The sequence below is a fragment of the Mobula birostris genome, chromosome 23, assembly GCF_030028105.1.
Source record: "Mobula birostris isolate sMobBir1 chromosome 23, sMobBir1.hap1, whole genome shotgun sequence".
NCBI lineage: Eukaryota > Metazoa > Chordata > Chondrichthyes > Myliobatiformes > Myliobatidae > Mobula > Mobula birostris.
The window spans coordinates 6,154,046-6,167,170 of NC_092392.1; the positions used below are offsets into that span (position 1 = coordinate 6,154,046).

General features: G+C 44.5%; 1 protein-coding gene across 3 annotated transcripts in view; it reads right to left on the minus strand.

Moving 5' to 3' along the window:
* Positions 1-13,125, minus strand: part of cax1 (cation/H+ exchanger protein 1) — a 68,371-nt gene that overhangs the window by 11,988 nt on the left and 43,258 nt on the right. For all 3 annotated transcript variants that reach the window (XM_072241588.1, XM_072241589.1, XM_072241586.1), the window contains 5 exons: positions 6,313-6,496; positions 3,962-4,061; positions 2,795-2,913; positions 1,317-1,351; positions 213-325 (listed from right to left, as the gene is read on the minus strand). In XM_072241588.1, the coding sequence (XP_072097689.1) occupies positions 213-325; positions 1,317-1,351; positions 2,795-2,913; positions 3,962-4,061; positions 6,313-6,496 (551 nt within the window). The remainder of the gene's footprint in view (positions 1-212; positions 326-1,316; positions 1,352-2,794; positions 2,914-3,961; positions 4,062-6,312; positions 6,497-13,125) is intronic.

Consider the following 13,125-nt stretch of genomic DNA (forward strand, 5'->3'; position numbering starts at 1 on the left):
ATCAGTGGTATTAACAGGATGCACGGCAATCATGCCATCTCACTGAAAGTGCCCCCAAGTGAAGTGAAAGAACGTGGATCGATACAGGGTACATCTTTAACCAGGAGAGGGCAGTGTGCAAGTAAAGTGGTTTTTCCCTGCTGCCAACGCTATCTTAATGGTCAACCAAGAAAAAAAATGCAACTTAACCAAAGTCGTGAAGAGCGACATACCATGACAGCCGCTGATATGAATATCATAGATGTGGGTATGAGTCTTCAGAGCAAAAATGAGACCAATCACATACGATGCCGGGAGAAGTATACACACAGTGTGGATTAGAGGCCTAAAGGACAAAGAAATAATGACCGTTAGAGGAAACAGCTATCTGTAGCATAGCAGAGATAATATCTTATTATAGCCTTCACTCTGCCCAAAGATCACAAGAACCTCGAAAAAGCAACAGAAGGAACACTGACAGCGTGGCAAAAGGCAGGGGAGAGCACGGGCATGAGAGCGACACTCACACACAATGTGTGCAGAGAGATGAGGGATGGAGTACAAGGAACAGAGAGGATCTTTGGACAGACAGAACCACATGGAGGAGGGAGGGGCAGCGAGAGCAAACAAGATAAATGAGATCATGTGCTGATTTCAAAAAACACTACAAGGGGTATTTCAGAAATAGAGCCATTACCTAACTGGGAGCCAGTGTGGACCATGGGTAAATGGGGCAAAGGATATTGCCAGGAGGAATCTGGAGAACGTCAAGTTTAAGGGGCAGAGTGAGGGGGTAGGTTGGGACTAACTCAGTACAGTCAGGGGAAAAGAGAAGGCAATAAGCAGTGAGTAAGGTGAGAGATGGCTGGAGTCACCAACACCAATGGTGTCATATTTGATCCCGTGTCAGACAGCTATTGAGGAGGAAGACCGAGTCAGTGACAGGAAATGTGAAATACAACCTCGCCTTGCCAATATTTAACTAGAGAATACCCTGCTCTTATACTCCTTTAATACCAGACAGTCTGATAAACTTACAATTTGTGAAGGAGTCAACAGAAGTGGTAGCAAGCAACATAACCCACATACATAGAGCCCAATTTCTACCATTGGATAGTTAGGAGAATTACAAGCAGTTCATACACATTTCCAGCCATTTTAGTTATTTATTTTATCAATTACTAGGACTAGGACTCTGACTGTTTCCATACATGTTCAGTCCCAGCATCTCCTTGTACCCCCACCACCTTTCATCATCACCAGTAATCTCCCCCCACCCCCACCCCCAGTCCTAGCAGAGCAATTACAAGGCACCGCGTAATTTCCCGTTTACTTACTGGACGTGGCTGTGAAACAAGGCATTGTCCTGCAGCTGGGAGGAAGGAAAATAGGAGTGGTGAAATCCATCGGCTGCTTCAAGCTTCAATTGCCTCCTCAATGCAATGACTGCAAAGCATCACTGAGACCGCATTAAATGAAAACAAGTCGCAGAACAGGGCTGGCAACGGGAGTGGTGGTAGCAGAAATCAAAATACTGACCACACTCTGTACTGCAAAGCGGTGATTACATAGAACAGTACAGCTCAGAACAGTCCCTTCTGCCCACAATGCTATACCAACCTTTAACCTACCCCAAGATCAACCTAACTCTTCTCTCCCACATAGCTCTCCATGGTTCTTAAATATCCCTAACGTATCTGCCTGTACCACCATCACAGGCAGGGCATTCTGCACACCCATCACTGTGTTTAAACAAAACCTACCTGACACCCCACTATACTTTTCTCCAGACATCTTAAAGTTATGCCCCTCGTATTAGCCATTGCCGCCCTGGAGAAAAGGTACTGGCTATCCACTCTATTGATCTTACAGATCTCTATCAAGTCACCTCTCATCCTCCTCCACTCCATAGAGAAGAACCCCATGTCACTCAACCTATCCTCATAAGACACGCTCTCTGATCCAGGCAGCCCCCTGGTAAATCTTTTCTCCGTCCTCGCTGAAGCCTCCACGTTCTTCCTATAATGAGGTGACCGGGACCGAACACAAACTTGCCAGCTGGCAATGAAACATGGGATATTAATTGTGCACATTAAGCACACTTGGTTACACACAGCAAGTCCTGTCAGAGCTTTGTAACACCCTGTGCCTGGGACCCAGGAGAGGATACTACAGAAGGCAGAATGACTGGACACCAAAAAGAGATTTTTTACAATAAAATAAAGAATAACTCTAGTGCAACACACACAAGATGCTGGAGGAACTCAGCAGGCCAGGCAGCATCGATGGAAAAGAGTAAACAGTCGATGTTTCGGGCCGAGACCTCTCATCCGGACTGCCTGATCTGCTGAGTCCCTCCAGCATTTTGCAGCAGCTGCAGATTTTCTCGTGTTTGTGAATAACTTTTATGATTAAAAAATCATAAAAAATAAACATACAAACATAATGCTGATAACTGGAAATAAGAACTGGAAATAAGAACTGAAAATGCAGTAGACCTCTCATGTTGATTGGGTCCAAACCTAAATAATCTGGGCAAGATGTTGTCTAACCCCAACAGGAAAACTGAGCTTGTCTTCACTCACAGACAAGAGGTAATGGATTCACATCAGGAGCAACTTGAACTGTACAGTGCACATCCCAAAACAGACATCACCATCAAGCCGGGAGGCTCCCGGGAGTTTTTGTCACTTTTTCCCATCCACTCCTCTCCCCAAATGACTTCTGCACAACTCAGCATTTCTGAACTAGAAAACTAATTGGGCAAGACAGCAAGCTTGAGACGGTAGCAGTAATTAAGAGAGTAAGGCTATACCACACTGAAGTGACAGTCATCACATTCAAAGGGACCAGATTCATTCTGTGTTGAGTTGGTGCAGCCTTGACAAATGAGGTTTCCGTAGGCTTTGGAGAAGAGAGTTGGTGCAAACACACCTAGAGAAATAAAAATACAAACAAAACCAGCTACGCATTATCTTCTTTAACAGGTCACCTGTAGCCACAAAAATCACTGCCCCAGCAATTTCAGTGCAAGAGAACGCGACATCTTTAACAAATTCAGATCTTGGCCTGTCCACCCAGATTTGCTCCCAACAATTATGTATGACCGATTGTGAAAGCAACTTTTCCCTGAAGACAGACACAAATTCTGGCCAAAGGAATGATGATCCTAATTACCAGATCCACACACTAGACCCTCCCCCCACCTTCTTTACAGGGCCTCTGCCTCCTCCCTCTTCAGTCCTGACAAAGGATTCCAGCCCAAAACTTTGACTGATCGTTTCCACAGATGCTGCTGGACCTGCTGAGTTCCTCCAGCGTCTTGTGAGTGTTCCACACACTAGATAAGAGTGCCCATAGCAAGTCCCAATCCTCAGTCATTCCCAACCATCCAAAAACTTTTATTTGGTGTGGAAATGATGATTATTTCCCAACTCTAATAAAATCCCACTTTTCTAGAGCAGGAACCAAGGAATGATGGAAGTGTAGTGCGAGACACTTCAATATTTAACGAGATCAGGAAGAAATTTTTAAATTTATTAAAGAGAAAAAGAACCTAGTATTTCATCTCTTCAATGACTATGGACCAGAAAGAATTTAAAATAGTGTGTTAAATTTTTGATTCAGAATGAATCAATGGATATAAAGCAATGCCGGGTAAATGGACTTGATCAGCCATAACCTGACTGGATGATTGTGGAATCAAGAGGCTGCAACTCATCCAACTGAATCCATTCTCTGAGATACTAAGACCAAGCAATGCCCCCTCAACATGGGTTTTGAATTTGAAAAGAACATTATTCCACCTAATGACAGCAGCTAGTCCCTCACAAATGAGCATATTAGACTGGAAACATGGTGTGAATCTCATATATTATGTTTGAGTTTGTACCGTCTCCAAGTGGTACCTTTAGTAGGCATTTTCGGTCGAGAGCACAGAGTTGTAATGTCAGGATAATCAGGCGCCCACCTCCATACCTACCTCCCACGGATATGAAGAGCAACGCTGAGCTGATGCCAGCCGACCGGCTGTTGAACCGCTGCTCCTGGTGCTTGCAACCTCCGATCACCATGGAGATACCCTGGACGACAAGTTGCCTGTCAGTTTCTGCTGCAAAACGAACTAAACCGCAGGGATTTACAAAGCTCGCAGTTTCCAGAATCTCTTTAAAATTTAGGAAGTAGCAGATTTACTCCACCAGACCATATTCCGCGACCCACACTTTGCATTACAACTCTATAAAAAAGTTAACCCAGACACAACAGTGAAGGTCAAACAAAGCCCCTGGGCTGTCTGCAAACCCTACTTCAGCACGTCCTGTAATTTACAGGGGAACACCTCAACCTGCATTCTCCAAATTTTAAGGTGACTGGAGGGAAGTTCAGGGAGATGTCAGGAGGTATTTTCTTGTTAATATACAGAGGGGCAAGTGACTGGGGTGGTGGTTGAGGCTGATGCAACAGGGGGCATTTAAAGGACTCCTAGGCACGTGGATGAAAGGAAAATGGAGGGAAATGGGCTATGGGTCAGATTGAACACAGGGTTGGCTTGGGTGCAACACAGAAGCACAGTGGTTAGCGTAACTCAATTACAGCACCAGTGATCCCTTGCTGTGAGGAGTTTGGACGTTCTCCCTGACACCGCGTGGGTACCTCCCACGTTACAAGGACGTGTGCGTAAGTAGGTTAATTGGTCAGACAAGTGTAAATGGGCGATATAGGATCGTTGGGTCGTTACTGTGCTGCATCCCTAAAACACAACCAAAAGTCCAGAAAACCAGATAATCCTCTACACTCAGGACTTGGTGCTGGTTAAGCAGTCTTACCGTAGCAGGGCAGAACCTTAAACGAAGATGCTACATTCAAAAACTTATCCCTACTGCCCAGTGAGAGGTCTGGAGATGAGAGATTTGGTTACAAAGCGATATGGTTGCAGAGCCAATACCGATTCATGAGAAGTCCAATTTCGCAGGCGTGAGAGAGAGTTAGAGGTCAGATAAGTGGCAAATGACTGGATCAGTTCTTCTCCTGACCAAGAGAATTTTAACACTGCAGACTAAAGTTTCCATTAGACCACAAGTCATAGGAGCAGAATTAGGCCATTTGGCCCATCAGGTCTGCTCCCATCATAGGTGATATATTTTCACTCACAAACCCCATTCTCCTGCCTTCAACCCATAACCTTCGAAGCCCTTTCTAATCAAGAACCTAGCAATATCTGCTTTAAAAATACCTTATGACTTGGCTTTCACAGAAGTTTGTAGCAATGAGGTGGAGCTTAGGAGGGTTAATGGCGTCTAACAGCAACTCCTCTGCTTGCATCTTTGGAAACAGCTCTATTTCCATCTTTAATATCTCTATTTTTCCCTTTCGGGGTTCTTTTGAAGACCCTGACCTGGAGTTACACGCTGACTACAGTTCTTTGTGGAAATGGGACCTGCTCTCGGGGTTCCATAACTGGCCGTTGTTCGGCACATCAATAACTCGGCCTAAGAGTCAGGCTCGGATTTGGAAGCCTAGGATCTTGGGGCCCTGGAGCCGGGCGGATTGAGGGGTGTCACGGCAGGAGACCTGTGTGTCGTCGGGGGAGTTGAAATACCCGGGATCTTTGCGATCTTCAGACAGAGCTCCAACAAAGCGACGTAACGGACTTTTAACATCATAAACCAGTGAGTTGTTTGTTATGTCTCCCCGCTCGCTGGGAAAATGGAGACACCTCTTTCTCCTTTATTAGGGAGCGAGAACCTGCGGTATGTCGAATACCGGGTGAAACGCCAGGTCTTTGGGGTACTGCAAGCCTGTGTCTTTACTGTTGCTTTGCTCACACTTGAGTGCTCAGTGGCGCTGCCGATGCTTTTTTCTGCTGGTGTGGGGAGGGGGGGTTGTTGCTTGCGGCCGCTTACGCACGGGGTGGGGGAGCTGGGGGAGGGACTTTGGAGTTTTAACATTTAACTATCATTCATTCTTTGGGGCACTCCTCTGTTTTCGTGGATGTTTGTGAAGAAAGAACATTTCAGGATGTATATTGTATACATTTCTCTGACATTAAATTGTACCCCTAAACCTTTGAATTTCACAGATTCACCAATGCTCCGGCTAAAGAAAATCCTCATCTTTGATCTAACGGGACATTCTTTTATTCTGAGTCTGTGCCCCCTCGTCCAAGACTGTCTCAGTATTGGAAACATCCTCTCCAGCTCCGCTTTCTCTAGGCTTTTCAATATTTGGTAGGTTTCAATGAGATCCCCCAACTCATTCTTCTAAACTCCAACCAGTAATGGTCCCAAATGCACCTCATGAGCCAGGCAAAAGCAAGCAACTCGAGTAACGTACCGGAATAAAGAGGACACATCCCAACAAGGTTCCAGTCAGGGCGCTTTTCACCACTTCCTCATAACACTTGTTCCCTTTACGGCTGCCTTTGATCAGAGCGGTGATGTAGAAGGTCAACTCGGTGATGGAACCAAACGTGGCATTCACTACTGCACCTACCGCAAAGTTACTCTGTGCTGAGATGCTGAAGACGAGCAGATTTAAATCACCGTATGTTAGAACATTTTAAATAAACCTGAGTCAACCATTTTCAATAGGCAGGGAGAAATGAGCACAGGTAGAAAGGCAACGTAATGGCTAACATAACGTCTTACAGTGCTAGAGATTCGAGTTCTATTCCCCATCTGTAAGGAGCTTGTAGGTTCTCCCTGGGACCTCAGGGTTCCCCTCCAACATTCCAAAGGCATAGTTTTGCGTTAGTAAGCTGTGGGCATGCTACGTTGGTGCCAGAAGCACAACAATTGTGAGCTGCCCCCAGCACTAACTCAGATTGCATTTGTTGTTGAAGCAAATGATGCACATTTCGTTCTGTTGTACATGTGACAAATCAAGCTAATCCTTACATCTTTAATGGTTTCAGAATGCAACAGGGTGTTGTGCAATGAACAAGAATTGATTAAAGAGCTTAAGGTAAAAGAACCCTTAGGGGAAGGTGATCATAATATAACCAGAACTGACTGGAAAACAACACTGGCAGCGATGACGACGGAGCAGCAATGGCTGGAATTCCTGGAAGCAATATGGAAGGCACAGGATATATACATCGCAAACAAAGAAGAAGTACTCTAAAGGAAAGATGACACAGCCGTGCTAACAAGAGAAATTAAAGTGTAAGAGAGAGCAAATAATAGAACAAAAATTAGTGGGAAGATCAGACGATTGGGAAGCTTTTAAAAACCAACAGAAGGAAACTAAAAAGTCATTAAGGAATACAAAAGTAAGCTAGCCAATAATATTAAAGAAGATACCAAAAGTTTCTTCAGATACATAATGTGTACAAGAGAAGTGAGAGTGGACCATTGGAAAATGATGCTGGAGAGGTTGTAGTGGGGGACAACAAAATGGCAGACAAACTAAATAAGTATTTTGCATCAGTTTTCACTATGGAAGATACTAGCAGTATGGTGGAAGTTCCAGGTGTCGGGGGCATGAAGTGTCTGAAGTTACCATTACTAGAGAGAAGGTTCTTGGGAAACTGAAAGATCTGAAGTTACATAAGTCACCTGGACCAGAGGGTTTACACCCCAGAGTTCGGAAAGAGATGGCTGAAAAGATTGCGGAGGCATCAGTAATGATCTTTCAAGAATCACTGGATTCTGGAATGGTTTTGGAAGACAGGAAAATTGCAGAAGTTACTCCACTCTTCAAGAAGGGAGGGAGGCAGTAGAAAGTAAACTATAGGCCAGTTAGTCTGATCTCAGTGGTTGGGAAGATGTTGGAGTTAAAATTTAAGGATGAAGTCTCAGATTACTGAGAGGCACATGATAAAATAGACCATAGTCAGCATGATTTCTTCATGGGAAAATCTTGCCTGACAAACCTGTTAGAATTCTTTGAAGAAATAACAAGAAGGATAGACAAGGAGAACTGATTGATGTTGTGTACTTGAATTTTCAGAGGGACTTTGACAAGGTGCCACACATGTGGCTGCTTAACAAGCTACAGGAAAGATTCTAGCATGGATAAAGCAGTGGCTGATTGTCAGGAGGTAAAGATTGGGAATGAAGGGAGCCTTTTCTGACTGGCTGCTGGTGACTTGTGGTGTTCCAGAGGGGTCTGTGTTGTGACCGATTCTTTCTACATTATATATCAATGATTTGGATGATGGAATTGAAGGCTTTGTTGCAAAGTTTGCAGATGATATGAAGACAGGTGGAGGAGCAGGTGATCTTGAGGAGGTAGAGAGGCTACAGAAGGATTTAAACAGATTAGGAGAATGCGCCAAGAAATGGTAGCTGGAATATAGTATTGGGAAGTGTATGGTCATGCACTTTGGTAGAAGAAATGAAAGGGTTGACTATTTTCTAAATGGAGGTGCAAAGGGGGCTTGCAAGTCCTTGTCCAGGATTCCCTAAAGGTTAATTTGCAGGTTGAGTGTGGCAAGGAAAGCAAATGCAATGGTAGCATTCATTTCAAGAGGACTAGAATATAAAAGCAAGGATGTAATGTTGAGACTTTATGAAGTGCAGGTGAGGCCTCACTTGGAGTACTGTCAGCAGGTTTGGGCTCCCTATCTTAGAAAGGATGAGCTGAAACTGGAGAGAGTTCAAAGGAGTTCACAAAAATTATTCCAGGATTGAATGGCTTTTCATATGAAGAGCATTTGATGGTCTGTATTCACTAGAATTCAGAAGAATGAGGGGTGACCTCATTAAAGCCTATCGAATGGTGAAAGGCCTTGATAAAGTGGATGTGGAGAGGAAGTTTCCTATAGTGGGAGAGTCTAAGACCAAAGGACACAATCTCAGTATAGAGAGGTATCATTTTAGAACAGAGATGAGGAGGAATTTCTTTAGCCAGAGAGTGGTGAATCTGTGGAATTCTTTGGCTCAGGCAGCTGTGGAGGCCAAGTCTTTAAGTCTATTTAAAGTAGAAGTGAATAGATTCTTGATTGGTCAGGGCATGAAGGGATACGGGGAGAAGGCAGGAGACTGGGACTGAGAGGAAAATTTGGATCAGCCATGAAGAAATGGTGGAGTAGACTCAATGATTGTAACCATGGCTGCAAAATTAAAGAGAAACCTGGCACACAGGAATTCTTGGATACAAAGGGATCACGGGTTTAACATTCCACAAATGCCGGAGTATCGCAGTCATTACATGGTGACATTGCTAAAGGGTGAAGCTGCAATACTTCCTTTGGAGTAACACTGCATAACGCTGCTGTCATTCAGCTGTCGTCAATTGAGGTCTTACATAAGATTGAACACAAGCTGGCCTCTGGAGGTAAAGCATGTCAGCAGTTGGTTATATTGTGAAGCACAAACACAAGGAACATATGATGCATTTTGCTTTCAAATTCAAGTTAAATTTTGAAATCTAAACACCCCTCTTTTGTCTCCCATGCAAGGCTAACCAGTCCAAATTATTTTTTAAGTCACAGGAGACAGGAGATGCTGATATCCGGAGCAACAAACCATCTACTGGAGGAACTGAGTGGGTCAGGCAGCATCTGTGTCTGTCTCCATCTATCATCCATCTGTCCTTGTCTCCCAACTCCGCATCTCCCCCCCCTCCTCTACCTGGCTCGAGTTGTCTACCCTTGCCCAGTCCACCAATCAGCTCCGGAGCCCCAGTCTCAACACTCTCCCTCTTTGTATCCTGGCCACCTCTCCACTCCACTCAGTTCCGATATAGAATTGACCCAGAATGTCAACAATTCTCCCCTACTGCTGAGGATGCCACTTGACACACTGAGTCTCTCCAGTGGGATGTGTGACCTTCCCACTCACAGTTCTGACAAGTAAGGATATAAGGGCAATGGAGATGGGGCAATGAGAGGTTAACCATCACAAAGCAGCCATTCAGCCAACAGGCGAGTGACCCATTGATTTTATAATTGGGGAAGTGGTTGACAATGTTGAAAAATCTGAAATCTCTTAAGAGAATTAAACACTAGGACCACATTCAAAGTGGTCACTAATCAGTCCAGTAAAACTTACTCTGGAGAAATTTTATGTAAAAAGTGTTAAGAACTGAGGCCCTAATACCACAAGCTGTGTTCAAGGTGACTAGTTTAGATGCACCACAGAGCCACAGAGGGAACCAGTTAGGCAAGGGAACATGTCAATGAAGCCAAATCATCAATTAGGCCAGAGAGCACACTGACTTCGTCTCCTCTGCCATGGCCTGCAGTAGAGTCTAGAAGATTCCAGGAAGGCCAAAGAGTGACACTGTGGTATCATCTCGGTTGTATCTTTGCACAACTATGGGGGATGGGGCATGAGAGAAGGTGCCGGGGGGAGGGTCATTGCTCTAAAAGAGATAGATTCATACATTACACTTCTACCCCTCCTTTAGATTAATGCAACGTAACATTTTTTATGCATAAAACATTCAGCTTCCCTTCCACAAACCCACTATATTGCAAATAAACATGCTTTCATACTAACAGAAAGCTGTTTCTTTCAAGAAGGTGCCTCTGGACCAGCGGAGAGGCATCAGGTTTGGCAGGTGTCTTGTCTAAGACAACGTTCTCAGTTTACGGTGTGACGTTGTTGTCAGTGATATCATCACTGAGAGGCAAGTCCGGTGACTGTAATGTGTCCGACTTGTTGGAGGAGGTTGACTCAGGTGTGTCCTTCAGCTGAACATCCAGTATCTGGTCCACATGACATCTCCATGTCTGATCCACCACGTACATCAATGCTCCAGTTTGTAGCTGTCCTACCAGGTGTCCACTTGTCTTCTCAATAATCGCTCGCTAGGACTTCCAGTCCAATCTCGAAGCTCCTTGCTGCTTCACTTGGCAACTGGTTGGACTGTTTATTCTGCACTTCCCTGCATAGATCTGGTTTCTGGAGGTCTACGCGAGATCCCAGATTCCTGTTCATGAACAGCAATGCAGGTGTTTGACCTGTCCTGACATGAACAGAGTTCCGATACACAAAAAACAAACCGTCCACCTTCTGCTGTAGAGAAATGCCCTCCTTCTCCATTGCTTTAATGGACTTCTTGGAGGTTTGGACACACCTTTCAGCCAACCCATTCGCTGCTGGGTGGTGAGGAAAGAGCTGACTTGCCATTTTTCTTCATGAACAATCTGAAGAGTTCAGACATGTATTGTGGTCCGTTGTCACTCGCAATTTGTTCTGGTAAGCCGTTTCCAATGAACATAGTCCTCAGGGCGGAGACAGTCTTTGCTGAGGTGGTTGACTTCATTGGTATAACCACTTCAAATGAGCATCCACAGTAAACAGAAACATGGAATCCATGAATGTCCAACAAAGTCAATATGTACTCTTTGGCATGGTGAAACTGGTCTCTCCCATGGATTTAACAGTGCCTGTGAGGATGCATTTTGAATTTTTTGGCATCCACAACAGCTTTTGGCCAAGTCTTCAATCTGTTTACCTATTCCTTTCTCAAACATTTTCTCATTAGCAGTAAGCAGTTGTGCCAGTCTCTGGTTAGAGCTTCCATTTGGGCTGCAGCTGCCCGTTGATGTCACACTAAGGGCTTTGCTTGAGTGCCAGTCGAGTTGGATTTTTCTCAACCATTCAAAAAGTCCAAGAAATGCTGGCCCTCCAATTGTCAGTACACAAAGCTCTAATGTCTGGCCTCCGTCTGTCATATTTAGTTTCAGTTTGCCTTTGGGAGACATGTTTTTCACCCATGTAAGTCTTTAGCACCACCAAGGTCTTCTCTAATGGTATCTTAGTAACCAGTCTGTTGTCATCAGCCTCTAGAACTATGGATAAAGGTGACCCTGTATCCAGCTTTATTTTCAGTTTTATACCCGGCACTTCTATTGTGATCCAAATGATTTTGTGATCTGCTTCAGTTATACTATGCAGTTCCAGGCATGACAGTTCACCTTTGTCAGACTCCATGTTGTCTGATTCTGTTTTACATTCAATAACTTTATGTGTTTGCTTAGTTTTGTGTTTGAGATTTTTCACTCAGTTGTGCTTTTTGTCTGCCTTGCACATTCTCTCTCTGTGACCTTGTCTGTGACACTTCCTGCAGACCTTTTCTTTTTCATTTGTATCATGGGAGGATTTGCCATGTCAATAACAACTTTGGCTTTTCGCACCATTCAGGGACATCTTGAGCATTTCACAATCTAAACTCCCATTCTATAGTTCTGCTGCAGTCTCTAACAATATTGTAATGATCAATGCCTGTCCCAAGGTTAAGTCTCTTTTGGATAGTAGCCTCTTTTGAGTGCTTTGACTATGCATCCCACATACAAGCCTGTCCCTTAATGCATCAGAAAGTCCATCTCTAAAGTCACAGTACTGGGAAAGTTTGTGTAGTTCTGCAATGTATTCAGAAATACTTTCATCTTTTGACAGGTTCCTTTTGTAAAATCTAAATCTCTCAGCTATTACCAGTGGCTTAGGGTTCAAATCCTCAGGACATCACTGCAGGAGTTCCTCAGGGAAAGTCTCCTAACCATCTTCACCTGCTTCATCAATGACCTTCCTTCCATCATAAGGTCAGAAGTGGGGATGTTCGCAGACAACTACACAATGTTCCGCACCATTCGTGACTCCTCAGACAGTGAAGCAGTTCATACCCAAATGCAGCAGGACATGGACAATATCCAGAGTTAGGCTGACAAGGGACAAGTAACATTCGAGCCACGCAAGTGTTAGGCAATGACCATCTCCAACAAGAGAGACTCTAACCATCATCCCTTGACATTCAGTGGCATCACCATCACTGAATCCCCTACTATCAACATTCTGGGGGTTACCATTGACAGGAAGCTGAACTGGTCTAGCCACATAAACAGAGCAGTCAAAGGCTAGGAATCCTGCCATGTGTAACTCACCTCCTGACTCCCCAAAGCCTGCCCACCATCTACAAGGCTCAGGTCAAGAGTGTAATGGAATACTCGCCACTCACCTGGATGAGTGCAGCTCTATCAACACTCAAGAAGCTTGACACCATCCAGCCCAAGGCAGCCCACTTGATAGATACCCCTTCCACAAGCATCCAATCACTCCAACATCAATGAGCAGTTGCAGCAGTGTGTACTATCTACAAGATGCACTGCAACAACACACCAAAGCTCCTAAGGCAGCACCTTCCAGACCCACGGCAACTACCATTTAGAGGGATGAAAACAGCAGATACCTGGGAACA